Genomic DNA, 10,368 nt, shown 5'->3' on the forward strand with positions numbered 1-10,368 from the left:
ATAGTCCTAGTTACTTAAACTAAAGGGAAAGGGAAAGGTGAATTTTAAAATACACTATGCACGTGTTCAAAGGATTAAAATAAGGGACGTACAAAAGTTGCTTGGAATATTTGAAAAGACACTATAGTCCTAGTGAATTTCTGGTCACAAATATAATCACAGTGATATTAAAAGGTGCATCATAATAATAAATTGAAATAATTTACATATATGTATGTACTTTGGTAGAGGTTATAAACCACTTAGCATTTTTTATGCGCGAATACGTCACTGCAAATACCACGAGAATAATAATTTTCGATAGAAAATATTATTACTAAATAATAAATCATTTATTCTTATCTGCTAATAATTACATGTCATTGTAATTATTCGTAAAAAAAAATGAACGCGATTAAACGTGAACTTTGCTCATGTTGTTGTTCTGTCTTATTTAACACTAAACGTAACAACACGATCAAATCGATTAATCGAATTGAAACATTAAAATTTGTTAACCAATCAAATGATCGAATTTAAATTGTTAAATTTTTAACCAATCAGATGATCGAATTTAAATGTTTTAATTTGTAACCAATTAGAAGATTGAATTTAAATTTTTAAATTGCTCAACCAATCAGAAGATCGAATTTAAATGTTTAAATTTGTAACCAATCTAAAATATTCGAATTTGAATTAGTAAATTAAAAATTGAACTATACATAGATAAGACCAATTTAATTCTAAATAAGAAAACACATAAACTGTTGTTAGGTTTAGTGTTAAACGTCTACAGCTGTACTCGAGAAAAACGTGACAAAAGAAGAGACACCGAGAGGTCTGGTGAGCCACTTGTGACTTCCCCTAACATATTTTTTTTTTTTTTTTTTTTCTTTAAGCCAAAGTATATAGTGTGTAGTAGGTAGAAGTACTTGAAAGAAGGGGGAATATTTATAAATGACATGTATTTAAAAATTCTCCCTAACATCTAGTAATAATTTTTATCAACGTTATTCATTTTTTTTTTTTTTTAGAATACAATAGAAAAAATAAAAGAGGAAGAAAAATAGATAAGGAAATGGCCTGGGAAGGAAATAAATTTCATAAAAGAGTGTCACGTGGAAACAATCCCTGCCACCGGTACCGTTTTCACCGTCAGCGATAATATTTTTAAATGAAAACCACAGCGTGGCGACAGCGGGGACGATAAATATTGGTGCTTTAACGGAAAGAATCGTGTGGTCTCCAGAGAGATATAGGAAATGCAGTTGGGGTAGCTGGTGGTTGGGGGTTGGTGGTGATAGGAATGAGAAAAGGGGGTGGGAAGAAGAAGCGCCACTTGCAAGTAATGGCGCCCCCTGTGCTTTCGACACTCAACGTGTGTCCTATTCCCAATCAGACTCCCAATCAAATCCTTTTTTCTTTTTTCTCTTCTACTTTCTTTTTTCATTTCTTTCTTGATATTTTTTTCTTAGCCGAGAAAACCTTTTGTTTTCTCTTACTTCCTTTTCATACACTTTTTCTTCTCTTACTTTGGTGGGTACTCAAGGAAATTATTTTTTAATTGTTACACGAGCTTAGTTTGAAATTTAAATGAAATTTTCCCGCCGTGCAAATTAAGATCGACCATTCGTGAATAGCTTGGGGGAGGGGGACAATGTGTTAAACGCGCGAAATTTGAAAGTATTTTCTTGATTATTGGCTAATTTAATTATTACTATTCTCTTCTCTTTCGATTAACTAATTGAAAAATACGTAGTACGTATTTTATATAATTTATAATAATATAACGAGTGGCGGTTTAATAACTGATTACTATTTTTAATATCTTCATTATTCATTTCAAAATTATATAAACAAATGATCTTGAAAGAAAGGAAATTTTGAACAACATTGGATTACAATTCTTAAGATATTGTAAACATTTATCAATGGGACTAAAAAAAATAGCAGAGATATTTGATAGTTATTGAGATTCCACTTGGGATGTGAATAATATTTAAATATTAAAACTTCCATATATATATATATATATATATATATATATGAAATATTTATAAGTAAAAGAAAATAGTTTGATAAAAAGAAGTTGAAGAAGAAGAAGAAGAAGAAAAAGAAAATCGGCATCGTTCCAAAGATCTTTCAGGCTCAATCAGAATTCCAATATCCAATCTGCTAAGTTTAAAGGATTGAGAAGATACTCTCTTCTTGCTAGTTTGACTTTTTGCAGCAGTATCGATAGCGGCACCAAACCCAACCGAACTGAATCTTACCACACCACAGAGAAGAGAGAGGAGGAGGAGAGAGAGAGGGGAGTACTTTATTTATTCATGCCAAAACGTTGTCTACAAAGGGGGTTGGGGGAATTTGAAGAAAATTCAAAAGGGACGTTCGGAATGAAAGCCTTTGGAGCCCTGGTGTCGGTGGCAGTGCTGCTGATGGCGCTGAAGCCGTCTAATGATGACATTTAAATGCAGTGCCGCATCGTTCGGTTCTTCATACCACGACGACCTCACTCACTCACTCACTCACTCACTCACTCACTCTCTCTCTCTCTTTCTTTCTTTTTCTCTCTCTTACACATCCATACATATATATATATGCCTTCTCTTTCTACCCACCTTTATATTCTACCACTTCTTCTCGACCTCCACTTCCACCTCCAACTCCACCCCCTCCACCCACTTTCTCTCTACCACCAGCCGCTTCTTCTTCTTCTTCTTCTTCTTCTTCTTCCACTTTTGCACGAAGGATCGTGCGAGTTTATGTCGCACTCAAATTAACGATCCTACTTCAATTTTCCTTTATCCTTTATACTTAGACTGATTAAACGTATATTAAGAAGTTTTATAATACATAAGAAGAACTTTACAACAATATACTATATCATCACATATATATTACATTATTATTTGTCATTAAATAAAATGTAACATGTAGATATATAAACTTAATGACATCATCTCTCTCTTGATCATTTTTTGATTATCCTTTTCTTTTGCAGGATGTGATTGTTTGATGCGAGATAAACTCGCAGTTCTCAAATTTATCAACCAAGAAGAATAAAAACCAAGGATGGAGAGTATTAGGGAGGAATGATAGAATGCAAGAGGGTAGCACCGCCGTGGCGCTAGCGATGGTGACTCCTGGTTATGATCAGGACCCTGCGAGTGGGGTTGCCGATTATACGACCCATCAGGACCAGGCCCAATTCGAAGCTGATAAAAGGGCCGTATATAAGCATCCCCTATTCCCCCTTCTCGCGTTACTCTTTGAAAGATGCGAACAAGCGACTCAGAGTTCGGACAACTCGACGTCCGAGAGCTTCAACATGGACATACAGGCATTTGTGCAGCATCAAGAAAGAGACCGAAAACCTTTTTTAATCAATGACCCAGAAATTGATGGTTTGGTACGTTCATTCAGATAAACAAAAATACCACATTCATTGGCCAACACGATTGACTCCGATTATAGAATTTATTTCAATCTAAAAGTACAACTATTGAGTTTGCAAATAAATGATTGTGGATTTTATCGATAGGTGGCTTTTAGTTGCTAATCCATTAAATAATCCAATTTTCTATGACAACATTTTAAGATGATTGTATGCAATTTCATATCATATCCCTAGTTTTTGTTTTTATGGGAGTCAATCAATTAGTCTAATGAATTAAAGGATTCATGTGTATCTCGATGCACATTAGGTAACATAAATAAATGAATAACTGTTTAAGTAAATGTGTTTTGTTTTAAATATATAAAAATACGATTGTAGATGATCAAGGCGATACAAGTGCTGCGAATTCATCTCCTGGAATTGGAAAAGGTACAGGAGTTGTGCAAAGACTTCTGCAACAGATATATAACGTGCCTAAAAGGCAAGATGCAGAGCGAAAATTTATTACGCAGCGACTACAGTCACCATGGACACGACATGGGTCCGTCCAGTGGCAGCAATGGCAGCAGTCCATTGCAGGTTAGATGTTTTCACTATGCTCAGGGCACCCTTGCCTGTTCCCTTACCTTAGTAGATATCCTTACAATTAGGGGTGTACGAGTATTAACCGTAATATTCAAATCTCTGTGTGTGTGTGTGTATTTCACAGACAATCATTTCAATGTGATCTCTCTTTCTACTAACAAATTAGTATCCAACATTGTTTTTTTACGTATTTATTAATTAATATTAAATATAAATAAGAATACACGTACATCCCTTAGAATATAATAGAACCCCGCCCTGCTCTCTGACGGCTAGTTGCGACATATATTTGCCAGGTGCTGTCATCTACAGGCAATGATGTTGAGTCGGGAGCTAACGGATTCAGAGTAAGCAGAGGGGATCTGCTATTGGAAAACGTTGGTGCAAACCAAGTTGCCGTACAAGAGGACATTGGAAATGACAGACCTTCCTCGGTTCAATCGACGTCTACCAACCAATGTTCGGTCAGATCTAACAGTCAAGACCATGATGAACCGGTATCACCTTCTACGGTACATGGAAGTACACCACTTTCTCAAATCGGTGCTCATCCTTGTACTCCTGCTAATGATATGTATCTTGGTCAAGGTTAGTCTACTAATTTGTTGCTTTATGTTAAGTCTTTCATACATTGTTCATTATATTTAATTGTATTTGTTCTAACAACACACACACACACACACGTTCATTGGCCCGTAATTTTTAACCCTTTCGCTTCGGCCGTCGGATATATCCGGCATCCGCGTATATTTCCGTACGGTGACGACACTTCGTGGCGTACTGGATTGCGAAAGGGTTAATGTTGATTGTAAAATAACGTAATTAAGTTAGTTTTCATTGAAGTTGAGAAAAACAAATTATAAATTAACGTTTATAGATGATATCGACTATGTAAATACTGCTGACAGAATATATTTAGAAGAAGTTGGATACTGGGGTCTTCTAGCACTACAAGAACGGGAAACCGAATATGTGGATGTTGGAGATGCTAATGACGAAAAGTATTTTGGTTAGACATTATTAAATATCTTGAATTTTTATCGGGAATCCTTGATTGTTTAAGATTTGAATAAAAAAAAAATACTGGGCATAGCACAATGAATATAATAATTATTATCATCTGAATATAAATGAATTTTGTATAAGTCATATTAATAAATTGTTTGTAGATATTATTGTTGCAGGATCACCACCTTCCCCAGCTCCAAGCGAAGATGAAGAAGAATGCGGCACCGGTACTGTTACCTCAAATCATGGTAGTATTCATGGTAGTAATCATGGAAATGTTAAAAAGGGAAGACAGAAGCGTGGTGTTCTACCTAAACAAGCGACCAGTATCATGCGAACATGGCTCTTTGCACATATAGTTGTAAGTAATTAATAAATATGAGACCTTCAATAATAATGAATAATCTAATTAAACAAAAAAACAATCTTATATGTTTCAGCATCCTTATCCAACGGAAGACGAGAAACGACAAATAGCGAGTCAGACGAATCTAACATTGCTACAAGTTAATAATTGGTTTATAAATGCGCGCAGACGAATTTTACAACCAATGCTTGATGGTGCTGGTGCTGAAGCTGTGTCCCGTGTTGGAAAACGTCATAAAGTATCTAAACATGCGGTACAGCAACAACAAATCCAACAGCAACAAGCTGGTAGTGGAGGTGGTGGTGGTGGTGGTGGTGGTGGTGGTGGCGGCGGTGGTGGTGGTGGTTGGCAGTCTGAAGAATCAGGAAGTGATTCAGGTTCTAGCGATGGTGAAGGAGGTGCCGATAGATCAAAAGACGGTAATGATAGCGATGAAGATGATCTTCACTGACCTCTGTCGATCATTAATGATATGTCAACCATAACCTCTTTAAGGTACCTTCAAATCCAGTTGCTTATTACAGTATTAAGGTATTCGAGGATAGATTTCGCTTTAACTGTTAAATACGTAATCATTCTCACGGCAACCAAGGGTACATGAGTAGAGGTTATCACGCTCTCTCTCTCTATATATATATATCTCTATCTATCTCTGTCTCTTTCAACTGTTCTTCTTATTGTCTCAACCTATGCGTTTCTCTGGGCTCCAACTTGTATCTTCCTTTATTATTATTATTAGAAGAAACAAATATCATTGAAAATTGATTATATGATTCTATTATTCATTAATATGATGATGAAGAATGATATTCATTCATACAAATCCTCCACTCATTTACCCCAGATTCAATGTGTTTCTATGATAATTAATGAAACAAAATGAATATTTGATGCTTTCCTTTTTCAAAATATCATAATGAAAAATCATAGTCTTCTTCTTTTATGCAATTTTTGGATTGACTTTGATAAATGTCTCCCTTTCAAGTTCACTTTGTGGTAAATTAGTAATATAAGAGTTAAATTATTTGTAGTATTTGTTTTTTTTTTGTTATTACTAATAGAGTCGTTTGATTTATTACATCAATTCTATATTTGCAATATAAAATAGTAATTACTTCCAAAAAAGAAGAAAAAAAAAAAAGAAGAAAAAAAAAAACTACGATTAATATATTTGTTTGTGTTTTTTGTTTTACAAATTTTGTTGAAAAGTCTGCTGCCAGTTTGTGAGACAAAATGTTTGTTTGTTTTTGAAAAATATATTGTGCACACTGTTTAATTTTACACTTGTATGCAGACGATAGATTAAACAAAAAGAAAAAAAAAAAAACAGAATTACGTATTGAAAATCTGTCTAATATATTCGTATACAATTTTTATTTTTTTTTTCTGGGGGTTGTTATTTATTGTGTAATTTCAATTTAAAATTATCTAATAATTTTCACTAAGAACAACAACAACAACAACAACAACAACTATCAACATCTACAGATTTGCGAAATATGCCATAATAATACTAGCGTTTTTATATTTTTATACTATAAAGAAAAATTGCTTTTCCTCCAACAAAAAACAACAACAAACAAAGGAAAAAAAGTAATAATAATAAGAATAATAAAAAAAAAAAAAAATAAAGAAAGAAAAGAAAAGAAGAGAAGAAAAAAAGGTAATAATATATTCTTTGTAAAGTTACGAGGTAATAACTTGAAATTTTATCATGTTTTTCTAATCTCTACGTATGATAAAAAAAAAAAAAAAAAAATAAAGAGAGAATAATTAACAAAACAAACAAACAAAGAAAACAAAACAAAGAATAAGAAAAAGATTAAAAGGGCAGTGTCTGAACGAGAGTAAAAAAAAAAAAAAAAAAAAAAAGAAAACAAACATTTAATTTTTCATTTATCATCGGCATATATTTCAAATCAGCTTTTTAAAAGATAAAAAAAAAAAAAAAAAGGACTAAAGAGAGAAGGATGAAAAGATTAAATTTTGATTTTCAATTGGTGCAATTATTAAATAAACTTTCATCATTTGTAGTACACGACATTCGCTAGTGGTCTAATTAAATATATTTGCCGCAAATTACTAAGTTGTTCAGCTCGTACAGTATATAAATTAAAATAATAATAATAAATAAACAAATAATCTGTTGTAAGTTTATGAAACAAACAAAACAAACAAAATCATTGTTTTCCGTGCCATCAAAAAAGGAGCGTGGTAACTTCCACAATCTTTAATTCTCAGCTCTGCAGTGTCGTGACATAGCAAAGTGCTGTCCCTCCAAGTTAAACAATAAATATTAATAATAATAATAATAATTATAATAATTAATAACAATAACGAAAATGATGATGATGATGATGAGGATAGTAATATAGTACTATTAATTATAATAATAATTATAATTATAATAATAATAATAATAATAATAATACGACCTATTAGTAACACGATGATAATATTATAATAATAATAATAATACTTAAAATATGATGATTATATTTTTAAACTCTAAGTGTCGTCTTTGTGCAACTCTACCGTCAATTTATTATAAGACACGGTAATTACTGTACATATGATTATGGAACTGTTATTAAGGATACAAACAAACAAACAAAAAAGAAAGAAAGAAAGAAAGGAAACTGAAGAAAACAAATTATTATTATTATCTATCTATCTATCTATCTATCTATATATCTATCTATCTATCTATCTAAAAAAAAGAAAAGTAAGAAAGAAATGAACGAAATTGTTTTGTTTTTAAATGTGAAAACAAATCGTCCTCTTAAGTGAACGAACGACGACACCCACATGCCATTTGTAGAATATAAGTAAATAAGTAATCCTGTACTTTTGCTGTCTACACATGATCATTACGTTTTACGTGAAATTATTTATTTATATATTTACTGGTGGTAACACACACAACAACAATAACAACAACAACAGAGCGTTAGAAATTTTATTTTTTATTTTTTCATTACAAAAAAAAAAAAAAACAAAAAAACAAAAACAAACTAGTTCCAACGTAATTAATCTCTTCTGACGTTCCGTCCATCGATCCACATGTTTATATTATACATTTACTACAAATACCATATTTTCTTCTTAAATCATTTCAATGATAAACATATATGTAACATATAACGATGAAAAGTATTTACTAATGAAATGAAATAACTTCTTTCTTCCATTCCTCTATGATTATCACATTTTGTTATTTGTTTCATTTTGTTTAAAATAAATAACTGCACGATATTAACAGCTACATACCCACACACACACAAAGCTTACACGTAATCACACAACACTAGTCAGTTGTCTAAGAAAAAAAAAAAAATAGTATATTACTCATCTAGGGAGAGGATAAAGTAAGAAATGTCTCAGAGTATATGTAATTGAGAAACAGAAGATGACTGTATCTGAGAACAGAGTCACAACAAACATGTGCTCTGAGGCTGTCTTCTTATTTTCTGTCCATGATGAGTAGACATTTTTTCTGCTCGACGTAGGTGAAAAGTGGCAACTTTTTTGAACGTTTTGAACAGCGGAAGAATAGTTGACGCTTTTCGTCCGGAGGGAAGAAAAAAATAAACTACTACAAAACAAAACAAAAAGGGGTTCTAAATATCGGACTTTACTTATTATCATCCACTTGTACACAGTTAATTAAAGTTACATTATAAAAAAAGCCTGAAGAAAGAAAGAAAGAAAGAAAGAAAGAAAGAAAGAAAACCTAAAGTCTTGAGTACTTCCTTATGCTTTAATGTACATAGTAGATTTACAGAGTGCTTCCATTAGTAATTTATAAATTATACCCTTCAGTGTATTTTAAAAAGAAAAAAAAAAAAGTAATAAAAGTGTGTACTTTGAAGAGATTAAAATCTATTAGGAAAAAAAAAAAAAGAAAGAAAAAAAGAAACAGATTTTTCACACTAATTAATAACTTCGATTGACAAATTTTTGTGCAATGTATTATTATAAAAACACTGATGATGAAAGAGGAGATACAACCAACAACAACAACAACAAAAATAATAATAACAGATGTGTGCTAACAATATTGTACAATTTAATAAAAAAAAAAAAAAAACAAACAAAAAAATGTCCAGTAAAACGCTATTATCAGTTGAAGACAGCTGACAGTATAGCTCCATATATGTGGTAGTCGAAAGAATAATTAAATATTAACATAATAATAATTAAAAAAAATAAAAATAAAACTATGTAAAATCGTGGAAAGTTGTTTGTGACGATGATGTGTGAAAACTATAGAAGAACAACGGTGGTTTAACTAGAAATACGAATGAAATTATTAATTGATAAATTGATGTACGTTTTAACTACTTTTCACTTCGAGTGCCGTATATATCCGGCATCTAACGTGATAACTTTGTACGTACGAACGCCGGATACATCCGGCAACCGACACTTGAGATAAAAGGGTTCAATTTGTTTCGATTAAACATATTTGTACTGTTATTTCTACTAAGCTTTTGTCAAATGTAAACAAAATATTTTGCATATTGTATTTTTTTGGGGGAAAAAAAAATACATAGAGATATCTAGTTAGGCCATGTTTTTAAATGACAGTAATAATTAATACCAAGCATGCTGCTGAGAATGATGAGGAGGTAGAGCATGTAGTAAACTATTAATTGATAAATTGATGTACGTTTTAACCTTTTCATTTCGAGTGTCGTATATATCCGACATCTAGCGTGATAATTTTGTACGTACGAGCGCCGGATACATCCGACAGCCGACACTTCGTACGAAAGAGTTCAATTTGTTTCGATTATAAACATATTTGTACTATTATTTCTACTAAACTTTTGTCAAATGTAAACCAAATTCTTTGCATTTTGTATTTTCTTTGGGGGAAAAAAAAAAAAAAAAAAAAAACAGATACATAGAGGTATCTAGTTAAACCGCTGTATGTATTTCTAAATGACAGCAATAATATAATACACGTATGCTACTGAGAGTTGATGAGATAGCATGAAAAAAAAGAGACTAAAAAAAAAAAAAA

The 10,368-nt window shown here is 31.8% G+C and overlaps 1 protein-coding gene across 5 annotated transcripts in view; it reads left to right on the forward strand.

The window, feature by feature from the left end:
* LOC107069236 (homeobox protein PKNOX2) overlaps positions 1–9,559 on the forward strand; it is a 13,189-nt gene extending 3,630 nt beyond the window's left edge. For 3 of the 5 annotated variants that reach the window (XM_015326352.2, XM_089176227.1, XM_089176228.1), the window contains exons 2-6: positions 2,984–3,391; positions 3,758–3,958; positions 4,261–4,552; positions 5,134–5,333; positions 5,413–9,559. In XM_015326352.2, the coding sequence (XP_015181838.2) occupies positions 3,083–3,391; positions 3,758–3,958; positions 4,261–4,552; positions 5,134–5,333; positions 5,413–5,790 (1,380 nt within the window). In that variant the 5' untranslated portion in view covers positions 2,984–3,082 and the 3' untranslated portion in view covers positions 5,791–9,559. Of the gene's footprint in view, positions 1–2,983; positions 3,392–3,757; positions 3,959–4,260; positions 4,553–4,841; positions 4,974–5,133; positions 5,334–5,412 lie in introns of all 5 variants that reach the window. The other 2 variants (XM_015326354.2, XM_015326353.2) reach the window with 2 other exon arrangements.
* Positions 9,560–10,368: the final 809 nt, after the last annotated feature.

Source organism: Polistes dominula, unplaced genomic scaffold (genome assembly GCF_049000335.1).
Source record: "Polistes dominula isolate Pdom_NZ unplaced genomic scaffold, Pdom_raw_medaka contig_21, whole genome shotgun sequence".
Taxonomy (NCBI): domain Eukaryota; kingdom Metazoa; phylum Arthropoda; class Insecta; order Hymenoptera; family Vespidae; genus Polistes; species Polistes dominula.